The sequence below is a fragment of the Schistocerca americana genome, chromosome 7 (assembly GCF_021461395.2).
Source record: "Schistocerca americana isolate TAMUIC-IGC-003095 chromosome 7, iqSchAmer2.1, whole genome shotgun sequence".
NCBI classification, from domain to species: Eukaryota; Metazoa; Arthropoda; class Insecta; order Orthoptera; family Acrididae; genus Schistocerca; species Schistocerca americana.
The window spans coordinates 157,962,676-157,982,733 of NC_060125.1; the positions used below are offsets into that span (position 1 = coordinate 157,962,676).

The 20,058-nt window shown below is 41.5% G+C and overlaps 1 protein-coding gene across 1 annotated transcript in view; it reads left to right on the forward strand.

Moving 5' to 3' along the window:
* LOC124623199 overlaps positions 1–20,058 on the forward strand; it is a 184,211-nt gene that overhangs the window by 127,234 nt on the left and 36,919 nt on the right. Inside the window, exon 4 of the mRNA XM_047149010.1 lies at positions 3,730–3,876. Coding sequence (XP_047004966.1) covers positions 3,730–3,876 — 147 coding nt within the window. The remainder of the gene's footprint in view (positions 1–3,729; positions 3,877–20,058) is intronic.

Below are 20,058 nucleotides of genomic sequence, written 5' to 3' on the forward strand. Positions count from 1 at the left end.
TTTATTATTGACATATAAGAACAACTTTGCATTTTGACCTCCTTCACACCGTTCACCATGTTTCTCCTTCTTTTTTTTGGTGTACTATTGTTCTTTTGCCACTCGATATAACTATTTGGTCGGACACTGCTTTTAAAAATGTAAGTATTGCAACTTCATTACGTGTTTCCTCCTAATGGAGTAATGGAGATTGGTGTGCAACGGTGGGAGAAGGAACCAAAGGAAATACAGTTGGTAAATGTGAATTGCGCCAAAGAAATGAGAGAGGAGAGAGCATTGTAGAGATGTGCATATGACATAAATAGTTAGTAACACATACTGTATTCCAGCATAATCCAAGGAAGAGATATAGGTGGGAAACCCCAGGAGACATATGTAGGTCACAAGTAGACTACATACTGGAAAGAGAAATATTAGAGAATCAGACGAAGGACAGCAGAAGATACCATGGAGGTGGTGTCAACAACCACCATAACCTAGTTACCATGCTCTGTGAACTAAAGTTCGAAAGATTAAAGATGAAAGAAAGGAAACAGCAGCAGATATCTAAGCTTAAAGATGAGTTTACCCAAAATGAGTACATGTTACAAAAAAAAAAAAATACCAATGAGGATACCAGAGGACGCATGGGGGTAGAACAGAAATGGAATAAAAGAAAGAAATGCATTTTAAACTCAGCAGAAGTGATACCAGGAAAAAGAAATAGGAGAGTAGGAAAGAATGGAGAAATCATGAAGTTGTGAATGTGATAAAGGAAAGACAGTATAAAAACTCAGAGGATGAAAAGGGTACGCAGAAATACAAGAGCTTAAGGAAGAAGATTAACAAAAGATTTTAGGGAAGGTATGGGAAGAAGAAGAGCAATATTGACACTGAAGCAAGTGATAGAGAAACAGCTGAAGAAGGGTGAGAGTACATCCAGAGCATTTGTAGATCTTGAGAAGGCATTTGACAATGTCAACAGGAATGCATTATTCAGTATCCTTTGGAAATCAGTTTTAAAAAGAGAAGATATATATATAACACCTACATGCACGAAATCAGAGTTGTTCACTGTGGTAATAAAGAAGAATCAGCTAGCATTCAAAATGGCATATGACCAGGTTTCTCCATATCCCCACACTTATTTAGTGTGTGCTTCCAAAAGGCAATGAACAGGGTGGGAGCAGCAGTAAGCATAGGAGTAACAATTCATGGAGTAAAGGAAAATATACTGAGATCTGCCTAATTGCATAAAATGGGGACTAACAAAAGAAAGTTGTGAACACAATTGATATGTAGGAAGAATTCCATACCACACATCAAACAAAAGCTCTAGTCTGCAGTTGAAACACAGAGGGCAAGACAGCAGTAAAGTTGAAAAATAAAAGAATCGAGGATGTGAACAAGGTTAATTACCGGGAAGTAAAATCACAAGTGATGGAAGAAGCTATAAGAAGATAGTATGCAGAATTGCCCAGGCCAAGAACGCTTTTAATAAGAAGAAAAACATATTCACTACAAAGAATACAAGCCTTGACATGGAGAAACAAATGTTGAAAGTGTACATGTGGAGCATTGCAACATACAGCAGTAGAGCTTGGATGATAGGAGTGATAGACGAGAGGAGACACTCACACATTCAAAACATGCTACTACAGAAAAATGATGAAAATCAGAGGAAAAAGAGGATCATGAATAAGTTTTCATTAGCACTAGAGACAAAAGATTCCTCATGAAACAACCAAAAAAGAGGAGGGCTCAGCTGATAAGCCATGTGCTCCAACATGATGGTCTGTTGAAATGAATAATGGAGGGAATAGTTGAAAACAGAAATTACAAAATCCAGAGCAGAGTACATTGTATAAATAATGGTGGGTATGAATTGTTCTTCTTACTAAGAGCTGAAATGGAGGGTGGACAGGTGTGAGGAATGGGGAGCTGCTGCCAACTGGCCCGGCCTCGTGGCTGGTGATTAGAGAGTGAGAGAGAATATTGATGCTTTACTGTATTTAATATAGATGAAGTAAGAGCAGTTTTTGTCATTGTAGCAGGTTTGTTGCCAACTTATGTAATTAAATTTAGCTGTCATAATCGTGAATAGCATTAAGCTTTAGGGTTTGGTTGTTGTCTTATGTCTTATTGGTCTTCTAGTCTGTCCTGTGCAAGCCTCTTTATCTCAGCATAACTATTGCAATGTACCTCCATTTAAACCTGCCTATTGTATTTGAGCCATGATCTCCCTCTATAACTTTTACCTTTCTCACTCCCCTCCACTAACAAATTGGCAATTCCTTGCTGTCTCAGGATATGCTCTATCAACCATGCCTTTTTTTAGTCATTCTCTGCTATAAATTTCTTTTTGCCCCTAATTGATTCAATACTTTTTCATTATTTATTTGGTCTACCCAGCTAGTCTTCAGTGTTATTGCATAGTACCAAATTTTAAGAGTTTCTGTGCTCTTCCTGTCTAAACTATTTCATCATCGATGTTCCAGTTTCGTACAAGCTATACTCCGGGAAAATATCTGCACAGCAGACTTACTAACACTTAAATTTATATTTGGTTGTAACAAATTTCTCTTTCAGAAATGTCCTCTTTGCTACATGCTGTTTGCATTTTATATCCTCTACTTTATCACAGACAAACCAGCAAAACTCATCTACTACTTTCACTGTTTCATTTCTTGATAAATTCCCTCAGCATCTCCTGATTTAATTCAACTACATTCCATCATATTTGTTTTACTTTTGTTGATATACATCTTAAAACCTCTTTTCAAGTCACTATCCCTGCCATTCAACTGCTTTGCCCATCCATTGCCGTCCCTAACAGACTTACAATGTCATAGCAAATGTCAAAGTTTTTATTTCTTCTCCTTGAACACATTAATTTTCTTTTCAAATTTTAAGCTGTTCAGTGATAGTTCATTGTTAATACAATATTCATTTCTGAATTTAAGTCTTCTTTAGCTTTTCAAGTATGTAGATGTGATATTGTTCTGCAAAATTAATAAAGTTGTGGAAATGCTATGTATGGAGTAGTGATAAAAACAGCAGCTGAGCAGTAGAAATAAAGTAATGAAGAAGTAATTCCCATAATTGACAGTATGATTAGCTTAGCAGTTGTCATAATTTCTTTTTAGTTTCAGTACTGAAGTAGAATGCAGTGGCTGCATCTGCCTTTTAATATATAACTCATTCTGCACACCTGAAAGCTCCCATTTATGATGGGAAATGTGATGTTTGATATCATGATGAATGAGTATTATAATGAACACTTGCCTGCAATTAATGCTCCAAGTTTGATGCCCTGTAATGCAAATGTATGTTATGAATATGATGATCATCATCCAAGAAACAGGAGGACAGCGTTTTTAGTTTCAATACTGCTGGCAGTGGAGCATTTATTTTCAGTTACTGTTTCAAATATTTTCCAGTTCAAACCAGGAATTTTGAATTAATCCAGCTAATATTTTAATGAACCGGTATGCAGGGTGGTGAACCGTGAGCCATATTAAGGAGGATTGATATTCTACCACACATTCATGAAATGGCAATAGACATAGTAACTTGACACCTTGTGCAGATGCAGTTGTATTTGTGGTTTGTATAACACCGATTGTGTTTATCTGGCTAAATGTATACTTTGTACCACATGGCATGAATTCATTTTTTCTCATTTTACAGCACAAAAGTAAAGTTTCTGATATATCAATTTTAGTGGAAGGGTCCCTTTTTATGTTACAGGCTCGAAATTGATTCTTGTTGGAGCCTTGGTGAAGAAGCAGCTCACTACATCTCTATGCTGCCAGCAATCCATTATATGCATTTCCATACTAATCAGTGTTGTTCAGGAGATATAGGAAAATGCTTTAGATTTCCTCCCGTTCCAAGGTAATGCTAACTATATAATATTATCTCATTTAGGTGAATTTTCTCTGGTGTTTCAGTAGATGGTTGCAAATTCACTTTTGCAATGTGTAGGAGGGTCAGCCCAGATAAATACTGTTCAGCACATGTTTCATGCAACACCCAATATTAGCAGAAAATGCCAGTTTGCTTATTATTACAGACAAAAATTAATGTTACTTTATTTTTATTTTTCTAAGTAGAATTATATGTGCCAGTTTGATGGAGCTGTCCCAGTTAGTTTCTTACAATTTAGGGTCTTAAACTGCACATATAAACACTTCGAGTAGTCAGAACTCCGATAGTGGCTTGAGTGGTGCTCTCGGATTACAGTAGTAGACAGAATGTGTGGCACATGAGGCATGACGAGTCATTTTAGAGGGAGTCTATGACAAATGTTTATGAAGCTCGATTTGACAAATGCTTACCAAGCTTTCAGTGTCTGTTATTGTTATCGACTGATTGCAAGTGAGACTCAGGGCCACAATAGTAATATAGCCAGGTACAGTGTCATGGTTAACCTGGTCACTGAAAATCTCTCTCTCTCTGCTTTGTCTGACAGTTCTCAATATGGTATCTGCCACTGAGTTACTGCTGGAGCTCTGGTCATTCTTTGCTCGTGGCTACAGCGGTATTAATATCTGATTAAACAGTTAATAAGCTTTCCCCACATTAGGGGATTTTAGCGACAGACCATAGATATTTCTGACAGATTCTGGAATGCTTCCAAGCCCTACCTATGGATTAGTGGAGATTTGATCTTCAGGTCCTTAATCCCACTATTTTCAGAACCAGTGATCTGGCTCCTCAGCCATACATGTGCATATTGCTGTGATGGGCTATCTCTAGAAAATCTGTAAGTTTTCATGTGGCTTTCACATGACAGCGTTTTATTTGCTTCAAGGAGTGGACCAGTTATCACATCGGAGTAGTTACATAATTGTATTGTGCAAGACAGTATGAACATTACATGAACAGCAATGTAAAAAATTGTGTATGAAGATGTGTATGAAACATTTCCACACTTTATTCCTGCTGTGGACCTATGTGTAATAAAAGATAAGGCATAAAATTTGAAATCAAGTTTCAGGAATGATCTCAGAAATACAGACTTCTGAAAGAAGCAGGAAAGACAGATGTTTGAGTGAGAGTGGCAAGTTGTTTGTATTATTTCCATTATTGTATTACCCTCATCTAAGTTCTGTCCATTGTTTTACTGGTATTATGAGGTATTATTATTATTCGTTACAAATCTCTCAGGGGCTCAGCATTCATTTGCTGCATATGAGCTTGGCAACCCCGGAGTTCCTGAGCTGGGGTCTTGTAAGTGCCACCAGTTCCATGTCACCCTAAACTCTGGGCATGCTTCAGCAACCACTGTCTGGCATGACAGTGGAATGTTGTGTGTCAAGGTAATGGGGAATCTTGGCTTGACTGCCTGGATTGTGAGGATAATGTGCTGTGGGCTGATTTGATGTGTGGCTGTTGAGGTGGAACTGTCATTAGCGGGCAATCTCTGGGGACCCTGCCGCAGCTCAGTCGTATAAGGCTTACTGCGGCACATTGGACTCTGTCTGAGTGTACACTTATTTTCCTAGCTGCTTGTGTGATAAAAATGGAACCCTTGAAGATTTCTCCTTCCAGTGGAAGGGGTTTGCCGCTGGTAGGTACTAACACCCAAGCAAATAAGAGGCACCATGTAGCTAGTCCTGCAGACTCGGGGGTTACACTGAATTTGTCCATGAATAGTAACAGAATGTATGCTGCCAGTCAGTATGTATTTTTAATTGTGAAACAGGAAGAGGGCAGTTTCAAAAAAGTTTTGCCTTTTTATATTCAGAAAGGTTTGGAGGGTGTCACAGGTATACTGAAATCCGTCAAGTGATTGCACAATGGCACACTGTTAGTTGAAACTGCTAGTTCCCAACAAGCAAAAAACCTCTGGAAAGCTAAATGGCTTGGAGAATATGCCCTCGCAACGGAGCTCTGTAACACCTCCAACTACATTAAAGCCGTTATGTCATGTAGAGATCTGGTAGACATTTCTAAAAACAAATTGAAAAATGAGTGGGCGCATGAAGGGATCGTTGATGTGCAGAATATACTGACAAAGGTGGATGGGGATTTGGTAACATCTGACTCCTTCATCCTTACCTTCAATAGCACAAAACTCCCAGTGCATATCAAGTCAGGTTTACTTCACCTAGGAATAAGGCCATATGTCCCCAACGTGGCGCACACCACCTTAGCATGTACGGGTGAAGCCATTTGTGGAAAATGTGGCAAGGCCACCCTGTGGAGTTGGCTGCTCCTCCCCTCCAGAGTGTGAAAATTGTTCTGAGGCTCACCCTGTCTGGAATAGGAATTGCACTGTCTTCCTTGAAGAACAAAAGATACAGGGGAGTAAGACATCAAAATGCATCCCATATGGAGAGGTGAAAAAGGTCTATAAGGCCATGGAGCCTCGCGCATTCACTGCATCATTTTCTTGGGTCCTTAAAAAGCCTATTTTGACAGCCAACACCTTTACACAAATGGAGGTTGCTAGTGTTAGCACTAGTATCTCCGTTTCCTATGTCTTGTCAAGCTGCAGTTGTTTCAGAGCCCATAACACCTCCGAGAACATCATAGAAAGCCAGAGTTACCACCACTGTGGAGGTAACAGTACTTCCAAAGGCAGAGTCTTGTAAAAAAATCCAGCACTGCCTCTGCTGCCGCTGCTGCAGTAGTTCCTGCAAAGCCATCCCAGGCCAAGAAAGCAAATGGGAAGCTTCCGCCACAGGCGAAAGCAGGCAGTAGACCATCAGTCCATGTCTGTCATTCAACTTCATGACTCTCCTTCAGAGCCAATGGATTGTGAAGTCTGCCCGGGGCAACCATCCTGCCCCATGCCTGAAACTCAACCGCTGTGGGCTTTCACCCCAGTGGAAAGACAGAGTGAAAGTACGAACCCCACAGTAAATGGCTCCCATACTATAGTGGAATATGAATGGGTTCAGGACTCATGTGGAGGAACTGGAACTACTGGCACTGGCACAACCCCTGTACTTGTGTTTACAGAAAACACTTCAAAGCTACTGATGCCAAGGGAGGTGTTGCTGTGTTTGTCTACATCTACATCCGTACTCCGGAAGCCACCTGACGGTGTGTGGCGGAGGGTAACTCGAGTACCTCTATCGGTTCTCCCTTCTGTTCCAGTCTCATATTGTTCGTGGAAAGAAGGATTGTCGGTATGCCTCTGTGTGGGCTCTAATCTCTCTGATTTTATCCTCATGGTCTCTTCGCAAGATATACGTAGGAGGGAGCAATATACTGCTTGACTCCTCGGTGAAGGTATGTTCTCGAAACTTCAACAAAAGCCTGTACCGAGCTACTGAGCGTCTCTCCTGCTGAGTCTTCCACTGGAGTTTATCTATCATCTCCGTAACACTTTCGTGATTACTAAATAATCCTGTAACGAAGCGCACTGCTCTCCGTTTGATCTTCTCTCTCTCTCTCTCTCTCTCTCTCTCTCTCTCTCTCTCTCTCTCTCTCTCTTTCTATCAACCCTATCTGGTACTGATCCCACACTGCTGAGCAGTAATCAAGCAGTGGGCGAACAAGCATACTGTAACCTACTTCCTTTGTTTTCGGATTGCATTTCCTTAGGATTCTTCTAATGAATCTCAGTCGGGCATCTGCTTTACCGACGATCAACTTTATATGATCATTCCATTTTAAATCACTCCTAATGTGTACTCCCAGATAAATTATGGAATTAACTTCTTCCAGTTGCTGACCTGCTATATTGTAGCTAAATGATATGGGATCTTTCTTTCTATGTATTCGCAGCACATTACACTTCTCTACATTGAGATTCAATTGCCATTCTCTGCACCATGCGTCAATTTGCTGCAGATCCTCCTGCATTTCAGTGCAATTTTTCATTGTTAAAACCTCTCGATATACCACAGCATCATCCGCAAAAAGCCTCAGTGAATTTCCGATGTCATCCACAAGGTCATTTATGTATATTGTGAATAGCAATGGTCCTACGACACTCCCCTGCGGCACACCTGAAATCACTCTTACTTCGGAAGACTTCTCTCCATTGAGAATGACATGCTGCGTTCTGTTATCTAGGAACTCTTCAATCCAATCACGCAATTGGTCTGATAGTCCATATGCTCTTACCCATATGCTCTTACTTTGCTCATTAAACGACTGGGGAACTGTATCGAACACCTTGCGGAAGTCAAGAAACACGGCATCTATCTGGGAACCCGTGTCTATGACCCTCTGAGTCTCGTGGATGAATAGCACGAGCTGGGTTTCACATGATCATCTTTTCCGAAACCCATGCGGTCTCCTACAGAGTAGATTTCTAGTTTCCAGAAAAGTCATTATACTCAAACATAATAGATGTTCCAAAATTCTACAACTGATCGACGTTAGAGATATAGGTCTATAGTTCTGCACATCTGTTCGACGTCCCCTCGCCCTTTTCCAATCCTTTGGAACGCTACGCTCTTCTAGAGACCTACGGTACACTGCTGCAAGAAGGGGGGAAAGTTCCTTCGTGTACTCTGTGTAAAATCGAACTGGTATCCCATCAGGTCCAGCGGCCTTTCCTCTTTTGAGCGATTTTGATTGTTTCTCTATCCCTCTGTCGTCTATTTCAACATCTACCATTTTGTCATCTGTGCGACAATCTAGAGAAGGAACTACAGTGCAGTCTTCCTCTGTGAAACAGCTTTGGAAAAAGCCATTTAGTATTTCTGCCTTTAGTCTGTCATCCTCTGTTTCAGTACCATTTTGGTCACAGAGTGTCTGGACATTTTGTTTTGATCCACCTACCGCTTTGACATAAGACCAAAATTTCTTAGGATTTTCTGCCAAGTCAGTACATAGAACTTTACTTTCGAATTCATTGAACGCCTCTCGCATAGCCCTCCTCACATTACATTTTGCTTCACGTAATTTTTGTTTGTCTGCAAGGCGTTGGCTATGTTTGTTTGCTGTGAAGTTCCCTTTGCTTCTGCAGCAGTTTTCTAATGCGGTTGTTGTACCACGGTGGCTCTTTTCCATCTCTTACGATCTTGATTGGCACATACTCATCTAACGCATGTTGTACGATTGTTTTGAACTTTGTCCACTGATCCTCAACACTATCTGTACTTAAAACAAAACTTTTTGTGTTGAGCCATCAGGTACTCTGAAATCTGCTTTTTGTCACTTTTGCTAAACAGAGAAATCTTCCTACCTTTTTTAATATTTCTATTTACGGCTGAAATCATTGATGCAGTGACCGCTTTATGATCACTGATTCCCTGTTCTGCGTTAACTGTTTCAAATAGTTCGGGTCTGTTTGTCAGCAGAAGGTCTAATATGTTATCGCCACGAGTCGGTTCTCTGTTTAACTGCTCAAGGTAGTTTTCCGATAAAGCACTTACAAAAATTTCACTGGATTCTTTGTCCCTGCCACCCATTATGAACGTTTGTGTCTCCCAGCCTATATCCAGAAAATTAAAATCTCCACCCAGAACTATAACATGGTGGGGAAATCTGCTCTAAATATTTTCCAAATTATCCTTCAGGTGCTCAGCCACAACAGCTGCTGAGCCAGGGGGCCTGTAGAGACATCCAATTACCATGTCTGAGCCTGCTTTAACCATGACCTTCACCCAAATTATTTCACAGTTCGGATCTCCATCAATTTCCTTCGATACTATTTCACTTCTTATCGCTATAAACACGCTTCCCTCTTCACTGTCCAGCCTGTCTCTGCGGTATCTGAGTTTAGAATTTCATTACTGTTTACATCTTGTCAATAACACACAACACTCCTCTACTCTCCCCTTAGTTACTGGCCTACAAGCAGTAGTCGTCGCAGTTCATGCGAGTCAGACAATCACTATCTACTCCCTGTACTTACCTCCACAGGATGCAATAGACTCTGGGGCTCTTCCAGGCCTTATTGAACAACTGCCCCTTCCATTTCTCCTACTGGGTAATTTCGGTGCCCATAATGACTTATGGAGCTCAAACTGTACCTGTTCCAGGAGTTAGTCTTGGAGAACCTCATGATTTTCTCAGATGCCGTGCATCCTCAACACTGGCAGTCCCACACATTTCTCAGCTGCTACTGAGTCATCCTCAGCCATAGACCTCTCTTTCTTCTCTCCAGCCCTTGCACACTCAGCACAGTGGAGAGAAAATGGTGACCTACATTCCAGTGACCACTTCACACTGTGGATCCACCTACCTGCTGGATAGAGAATTGCTTGAACAGAAACCACCAAAATGGATGATCAGCAGGGCAAAATTGGCACTGTCCAGCCTGTTGGCTACGTTTCAACACTGTGACAGCATCGAGGAATGGGTGGGTCACATCATGCCTTTGACTTACACATACCACAGTCTTCAGGTTATCTTAGGAGGTGACCAGTACGTCGGTGGACAGATGAGTTCTGTTCAGCAACCTGGAACCAGCATGTGGCTCTTCGATGTTTAAATGCTGCTCAACAGCAACCTCACAGTCTGTACGAGTCACAAGAGCCAAGGCTTGACGCATCATGAAGGAGGGCAAGAAAAGCTCATGGCAAGTGTTCCAGTACTCAAACAAACATTCCACTTGTTCTACAGAAGTATGGGAAGCCCTCCGGAGGATTTTCAGTAAACACACTCACTTCCTGATAGCGGCATTGTAGAAACAGGGGTGTCTACTAACAATACCCAGAGACAGCACTCGAACGTTGGCTGATCATTTTGCAAAAACTCCGCCATTTCATCGCTACTGTGAACTGTAGAGAGAGGCAAATTGGACTACAGATCTGACGGTTCTGAGGCCTACAGTTCTCCTTTCTCCATGTGGGAGCTGCAATTTACACTGTCAGAGACTCATGACACTACACCTGGTCACGATCAAATCCAGTACTGCACACTTCAATATTTGCCAGTGGCATCAAAGGTAATCCTCCTTGAATGTTTTAATCTTATATGGCAGACAGGTAACTTTCCCAACTCATGGAGAGAGGCACATTTGATGCCTCGCCTCAAATCAGGAAAGTTGTATAGGAAAGATCATGGAGCGAATGGTTAACCATTGTCTGGTTTCGCTGTTAGAGACCAGACAACTCCTTAGCCACTCTGTGTAGATTCTGGAGATTTCGGTCCATGATCAACAACCTGACCCTGCTAGAGGCGGCTATTCAGCAGTCTTTCATATGTAACTGTCACCGTATTGCCATCTTCTTTGCTATCCGTAAGGGATATAAAATTACTTACAGGCACAGTATTCGCACACAACTGCATCAAAGAAGGGTTTCATGGCCACCTCCTCATCTTGTTATGGTCTTTCCTGTGTCAGCAGTTTTTTAGGACTCGAATTGGTGACACGCTGTCAGGTCAATTTGAGTAGGAGAATGGTGTCTCTCAGGACAGTGTTTTGTATTACCCTCTTTTCCATAGCCGTATATAGTATCATGTCCATGTAAGGAGTCCTTTACAGTGCTCCTTATTTATGGATGATTTTGCTGTGTTCTGTTCTCCTCCAGTGTTGCAACAGCGAGCTGTCAGTTGCAACTTACAGTGCAGATGTTAGAAGAGTAGGCTGCAAAGACAGGTTTTCGGTTTTCTGCAGGTAAGTATGAGTGTGCTCATTTTAATCTTTCTCGTTGTAGTTTTAGTTTACCTAAAGCCGGATATAAGCTAAGCCGAAATTTTTGCGAAGAACCTAATGGTGTTCCGAAAGGATAGGCTAAACACGGTTGATGGTGGCTGTGTTTGTTGCTGTCAAAAGTAGTTTAACTTGTCACGAAATTGAAGTAACTATTTCCTGTGAGTTTGTATGGGCAGAGGTCATTGTTGGCAACCAGAATAAAATAATAATCTGATCCTTTTACTGATCTCCCAATTCAGATGATACAATTGCTGAAAGGTTCAAAGAAAACTTGAGTCTGACTTCAAACACGTACCCAACTTCTATGATAATAGTTGGTGGTGACTTTAATTTACCCTCAATATCTTGGCGAAAATACATGTTGAATTCCATAGGTCCGCATAAAATATCGTCCGAAATTGTGCTAAACGTATTCTCTGAAAATTATTTCGAGCAGTTAGTTCATGAGCCCACGCGAATAGTAAATGGTTGTGAACATACACTTGACCTCTTGGCAACAAATAATCCTGAGTTAATAACGAGCATCGAAACCAATTCAGGGATTAGTGAACATAGGGTTGTCATAGTGAGATTCAATACTGTAATCCCCAAATCCTTGAAAAATAAGCAAAAATATATCTATTCAAAAAAGCAGATAAAAATTCACTTGACGCCTTCCTGAGAGACAATCTCCACTCATTCCAAATTAATTTAGACCAGATGTGGCTTAAATTCAAAGAAATAGTATCGGCAGCAATTGAAAGATTTATACAAAATAAATTAAAAAACGACTGAGCTGATGCTCCTCGGTACACACAACGGCTTAGAACACTGTTGCGGAAACAATGAAACAAACATTTCAAATTTAAACAGACACAAAATCCCCAAGATAGGCGATCTTTTGCAGAAGCTCAAAATTTAGCGCGGACTTCAATGCGAGATGCCTATAACAGTTGCCACAGCGAAACTTTGTCTCGAAACCTGGCAGAAAATCAAGAGATTCTGTTCATATGTGAAGTATGTTAGCGTTAAGAAACAATCAATGCCTTCTCTGTGTGATAGCAATGGAGAAACTATCGAAGACAGTGCTGCCAAAGCAGAGTTACTGAACACAGCCTTCCGAAATGCCTTCACAGAAGAATATGAAGTAAATATTCCAGAATTCGAATCGAGATCAGCTGCCAACATGAGTGATGTAGAAGTAAAGTATCCTCGGAGTAGTGAAACAACTTAAATCACTTAATAAAAGCAAGTCTTCTGGTCCAGACTGTATACCAATTAGGTTCCTTTCGGAGTATGCTGATGCATTAGCTCCATACTTAACAATCATATGCAACCATTCGCTCGAAGAAAGATCTGTACCCAAAGACTGGAAAGTTGCACAGGTCACACCAATATTCAAGAAAGGCAGTAGGAATAATCCACTAAATTACAGGCCCATATTGTTAACGTTGATATGCAGCAGGATTTTAGAACATATATTGTGTTCGAACATTATGAATTACCTCGAAGAAAATGGTCTACTGACACACAGTCAACATGGGTTTAGAAAACATTGTTCCTGTAAAACACAACTGGCTCTTTATTCATATGAAGTGTTGAGTGCTATTGACAAGGGATTTTAGATCGATTCCGTATTTCTGGATTTCCGGAAGGCTTCTGACACTGTACCACACAAGCGGCTCGTAATGAAATTGTGTGCTTATGGAATATCGTCTCAGTTATGTGACTGGATTTCTGATTTCCTGTCAGAGAGGTCACAGTTCGTAGTACTTGACGGAAAGTCATTGAGTAAAACAGAAGTGATATCTGGAGTTCCCCAAGGTAATGTTATAGGCCCTTTGATGTTCCTTATCTATATAAACGATTTGGGAGATAATGTGAGCAGCCGCCTTCAGTTGTTTGCAGATGACGCTGTTGTCTATCAACTAATAAATTAATCAGAAGATCAAAACAAATTGCAAAATGATTTAGAAAAAATATCTGAATGATGCGAAAATTGGCAGTTGACCCTACATAACGAAAAGTGTGAGGTCATCCACATGAGTGCTAAAAGTAACTCGTTAAACTTTGGTTACATGATAAATCAGTCTAATCTAAAAACTGTAAATTCAACTAAACAGCTAGGTATTACAAGTACGAACAACTTAAACTAGGAGGAAAACATAGAAAATGTCATGGAGAAGGCTAACCAAAGACTGTGTTTTATTGCAGGACACTTAGAAAATGTAACAGATCTAATAAGGAGACTGCCTACACTACACTTGTCCGTCCTCTTTTAGAATACTTCTGCGCGGTGTGGGATTCTTACCAGATAGGACTGACGGAGTACATGGAAAAAGTTCAAAGAAAGGCAGCACGTTTTGTATTATCGCGAAATATGGGAGAGTGTGTCACAGAAATGATACAGGATTTGGGCTGGACATCATTAAAAGAAAGGCATTTTTCGTTGCGACTGAATCTTCTCACAAAATTCCATTCACCAACTTTCTCCTCCAAATGCGAAAATATTTTGTTGACACCGACTTACATAGGGAGGAAAAATCACCAAGGTAAAATAAGGGAAATCAGAACTCGTATGGAAAGATATAGATGTTAATTCTTTCCGCACGCTACACAAGATTGGAATAATAGAGAATTGTGAAGGTGGTTCGATGAACCCTCTGCCAGGCACTTAAATGTGATTTGCAGAGTATCCATGTAGATGTAGAGGTAGATGTACCTGACTTGCGCATGAGGGACACCATCCTAAATACATTATAGAGACTCGCTGAGGTTTCTGGGCCTCATTTTTTACTCCAAATTGTCATGGTTGCTGCACGTAAGAGACCTGAAAGTCAGATCTCTCAAGGCGCTGAACATCATAAAGTGCTGTAACAATAGGTCTTTGTGACCAGACAGGGCATGTCTCCTCCAGTTTTATAGGGCTTTTGTGTGTTAGCAGAGGACTATAGGTGCACAGTGGATGGATCAGCAAGGCTTTCTAATTTGAAGATCTTTGACGCTGCCCACTATTAGGGAATTGGGCTGGCCACAGATGCTTATAGGACCAGTAGCATACCCACCCTCTGTGCTGAGGCTGAGGAACTGCCACTTACCGTACTGCAGCAGCAGCTCCTCATGGTGCATCAGACCTGTAACTTCCTTGCAGCTTTGACTTCACCAGCACACCATACTGTTGCCCATCTGCGTCTGGAATACCTTTACTCCAATCACCCAAGAGCCACAATGCCATTTGGAATCTGCATGCAGTGTGTGCTAGAATCACTCAGTGTGAAGCAAGTACAACACAAAATCCAGGATTTTAACGGTCTGCCTCCTCGTTGCTGGAGAAGTCCAAAGTAGTTTTAGATTTGAGTGGTACAGGAGAGATTGCACTCCTGCTTCCATTTTTAATCCAGTATTTTATGACGTTTTATCTGAGCACTGCAGCTATGTAGCCATTTTTATGGATGGGTCGAAACAGGGTGACTTGTTTGTTGCTCTGTTGTTTTTCCAGATCGTGCCCTGAAGGTCCGACTTCCACAAGACTGTACTGTCTTTGATGCAGAGTTACATGTGATCTTTTGGGCACTGGAGCAGATGAGACAGTCTTCCAGTGCTAAATTTCTTGTTGTTCTGATCCTATGAGTGCACTTCACTCTCTACAGTGTTTGTACCTAGCAGATAAAGTAGTCCTAAATATCCAGTATACTCTCCTCCAACTACAAAAAATGGGGAAGGAAGTGTGTTTCTGTTGGGTACAAGGGCACGTGAGTATTGTGGGGAATGAAAGGGCAGATTTAGCAGCCAAGGAGGCATGTCATGATCCTCTGATATTTCAGGTGGCATCATCAAGTAATCTTGCTGTTGAGCATCAGAGTCTTGCATTGATCGGAGGATGAATGGCTAGAAGTGGCAGACAATAGCCTCTGTCTAGTAAAGACCACAATGCGACTGTGGTGTACTTCCTTCCAGCCATGTAGATGGGACAAGGTTCTCCTCACTCATCTTTATAAAGGCCACAGCCCTATGGCGCTTCATTTCTTGCTTTGGCAAGAAGACCCTCTAGTGTGTGGTACACAGATCACTGTGCATCAAATTTTATTGGACTGCATTTTATTTTCTGACCAGTGGGCCACTGCTGATTTGCTGATGGATCTGCAATCTATTTAAGGTGATGTTCAAACAAATGTAGTTAGAGTTTTCAATTCTTGTGAATTGTCCAAGATTTTAGAGAGATGGTTAACAGGGTGACTGGCTCACCCATATTTTACATAAGCAGTCAGCCAGTTACATTTTTCTGTGCCTTCATTTTAACTACTTTGTCATTTTACTTGTGTTTTAGTCTACTGTATAGCATCTTTCATTCTTTCCCATTGTCTTAGCATGTATGAGCTCATTTTAGTTATTTTATCCACATTCATTTCTTTAAATGTGTGCAAAGACCGCTGATAACCTTGCCGTTGAGTGCTCTTCAGCAACACACACACACACACACACACACACACACAAATGTTTCGATGACTTAAAGTGTGAGTGTGGGTTATACTGATTTATTCCCCCAAACTTCAAACGTTAGAAACAAAATGAGTCACAGTTAAAAGAAAGTTGGCTTGACTACCATGATGATCAGAAAATATGTCTTGCCTCTACCAAGGCTGAGTCAAGAGGCTGTAAAAGTACTTTTTCAACTGTTCTTGTTTCACTTAACAATATTCAATGACACAATAAGCACAGAGCGGCATAAAAACTCCATGGTTCTTCCTCCAAAAGATCTATGAATTGTCCAACAAGCACTTGTTGGTGCTGTTCGACCGCCGCATCTACCTTCTTCCCGCGACTGGATTTTAAACCTGCACACACAGACATGTGACGCGCAGTAGGTAGGATTCTACCATCCCACACTCGTATCTAGAATATTGTGTGTTCGAGATGGTAGAAGACTGAGTGGTTCTAGAATTTACACACACACACATCACTGCAAAGGATCAAGAATGCCCTCTTGCTAGTATATTCAATATTCACAGTTCTCAGGGGCATGCCGATGATTCTGAATCAGAGCCATATGACTAGAATTTCACCTTTTGCAATCCATTTTTCACCCATTTCATGCTGTTTTTCTTTTGTGAAATATACAGAATGTTTTGCAATTCCTATTCTAGGCTTCTATGGGTTACTAGATTAAGTTTTGATAAGGAAGCCATGTCCGGAAATGTATCATTTGGATGTAAGTAATTTTGAAGATCAAATCACTTTCAGATCTTTTGCTATGCAGTATGAACACAAGCAGAAGAGGGATCACTCTAAAATCTTGTTCTTCGTGGTATGAACACAAACGGAAGAGGGCATCATCATCAGCCTCTGATGTAATTAACATAAGATACAAATATTGTCCAGCTGAAAAATAAAATATGGCATTTCAGTCTTTGATCACTATTCTCTATTTTCAATTACCGGTTTCAGGCTAGCTGCCCATCTTCAGATCATATATTGCAGTTACAAAGTAACTTGGCCGTACAGAACAATCGGTTCGCTGTCATAAGTAAGACTTTACTTATGACAGCGATTCGATTGTTCTATATGGACAAGTTACTCTGTAACTGCAATATATGATCTGAAGATGAGCAGCTAGCCCAAACCCGGTAATTGAAAATAAAGAATAGCGATCAAAGACTGAAACGCCATATTTTATTTAATGAACGATCGTGGAATTCCCATTAAGACAATCATGTCTAGTTTTGATCAACTGAAAAATGTCTACAAAAAACTGGTATGTTACCAAGTATTACTGTGGTGCTCCATGGACACAGTGCTCATGATGGTAGAATGAGATGTCCTTCATTACGTACAAGAGAACCCAATGATGAGCACTAGAAACATTGCTTGTGCCATGGGTTTGTGTAGAACACATAGGTCAGAGATCATTGTCTCCACTGTGTCCGTACCTTGCGATTTCACTGGTTTGACCTTCAAACTTATCTTACATCCAAACAATACATTTCCAGACAAGTGTCCCTTATCTAGTATTTATCTACTATGTATACTATACAAAATATAGAAGCTTCTAATAGGAATTTTAAAACACCTTGTACAAGTATGTAGCATAAAAATCGCAGGTGACCTCAACAGTTTCCTATTACCATCTGTACTAACTTGCTCTCAGTGATATGAATGAATTTTAAAATACAAATATGTGCCACAGTAAAATAATGTCTAAAATGCTGCAGTGTACAATGTACTTTTGGCAAGACATAGTAGCACCGGCCTGAAATCAGTTACCTGTGGCCTCTGACCTGTCGGTCAAGCTTTGCAGTCCTGGGGCCTTGGAAAAATTCCAGAAACCCACACCTGTTTAAACCACACACGAAGGGACCGGGCCACCAGGTGGATCTGGGAGACTAGATCTGATGAGCAGGTTCTGCACGTTAATGGGAAACAATGGGCTGGAGATTGGCAGGCTGAATCTAACAAAAGTATTCACAGAAGAGGTTCCCAGTTCTGGCCCATCGCAGAAATCCGCTTGTGTGAGGCTAACTAATTGATTGTAAGACCCAATGGTTTCATTTCATTTATGTAGTGTGCTTACTCGTGATTTAGTAAAGATTTAGTAATTTTGTAACTCTGCATTTCTGGTAGCGAGAAGCATACAACACAAAGCAAGTGGGACGCACAGTTTGAAATAGTAAAAGCTTTCACTCCAACCTGCCTGCCTACTCCGAGGGGCTCATGGTTTGTTCATGAGTGCCTGCATAGCACACGTGGGGCTCCCAGCTATTGCAGCCTGTTCTTCCTTCCTGGGCTGCTTTTCCTTCACCGTGCCCCTCCCTTCTCATCCTCGCTCGTTCCCCGCTGCACCCTCCTTCCTCTCTCTGTTTTCTTATTTATGTCAACCTGGCTATCCACCTGGTTCCCTACATTCCTTGCACTTTTGTTCTTCTGGTCTGTTCTCTCTCACTCCTTTTTTTAAGCATTTTTGGTCCCCCCTTGGCATTTGACCTCCACTTCTAAATTTTTTTGTCTTTAGTGTGAGCCAGTTGGGGAAGAGCTCTCTCCCTAGAGTCTGTGCTGTAGGTTGCTCTCCCCTCTTCACTTCCTCTCTTTACTTCCCCTCTTGCTTCTCCACTGTAGCCTCCGTCCACCCCTCTAGGTCATTAGCACATGTAGACAGTCCATGTGATTGGGCTGTTACGTACCCATCTGGCTAGACCCTCGACAACACACAGTTTGCACTACTTATACCAGAGCTGTTGCGTCCCCATTATGCCAAGGAGTGGTTGTTTGTCATTACGGAGCACTAGAACTCCCAGCAATGGCCGCTGTGCCTGACGGCCCTTGCTTTGGCTGGGTGGCACCCAGTTGGAGAGCCCCTGGTCAGAGTGGGTGGTGTCAGGCCAGATGCTTGGCACATGAAGCTTATCAGCTGCAAATATCTGGCTGTTCTCAAACAGCAGAAGGGTTATAAAGACAACTGCACTGATACTGGTGCCTTTATTCTGGCTTTTGAGGGAGATACCCTCCTGGAGAAGGTCAGGGTTATGTGGTACCGATGTGGCATGGAGCCATGCATTCCACCACCCATGAGGTGCATTCGGTTTTTGCATTTTAAGCATATGTCTTTCCACTGTATGGCAGACCCTCTGTGTGATGACTGTGCACACCCATTCAATGAGGGAAGCCCCTGTGTTCAGCCACCTGTTTGTGTAAATTGTCGTGACTGCCACTCTCCAAAGTCTCCAGATTTCCCAGCTTACAAGAAAGAAAAGAAGATCTAAGAGTACAAGTCCATTGATCATTTTTCATATACTGAGAGTTGTCAGAAATTGACTGAGTCCACCCTGTGTTGATGTCCTCTACTTTTGTGTCTGTTACATTCTTTCTCCCTTCCACCTCTTCCTTACCGTGGTCCTTTCCCCCTCTCCTCTCCCTATCTTCCGCACTTCCCCTTTCCATTTCCTCCCCTTCCTCCCTGCGGCTCCCGTTCCTTCCCATCAAGGAACCACTCCTCCTCCTCCTCCTCCTCATTTTCAGCCAGAGATGAAATGCTCTTCTCTGGCCCCACTGTTCTAAACATAGGAAGCCTACAATCTTTGGTCAGTCGAGGAACCCACACTCCGCCCCAAAGCTGCATGCTTCCTGTTCAATCAGGACATTATTGCAGTCTGTTCCTTTACTGATAACACTAATCCCTCCGAGGAAGAGGAAGAAGAAGCACAAGTCCAAGGACGAGGCTTCCTCGGCATCCTGTGGAGCTTGAATCCCCCTACTCACTCTGAATCAAACCCAGATTTTATGGATGTCATCTCATCCTTGTCAATGATGATCACTGAACCTATGACGTGACCTCCCCTCAGCTTGTTTCTGTGTAACATGGACTCTCACCACACGATAATCAAGTGGAATTGCAATGGGTATTACCATCACCTGCTGAAATACAACAACTTGTTTCCTCTTATTCTGCATTCTGTTTTCCTATTCAAGAAATGCACTTCTGTGATGACCACTATTCAATGTTTCATAGTTATTGGGCATTCTGTTGGAACTGTGCC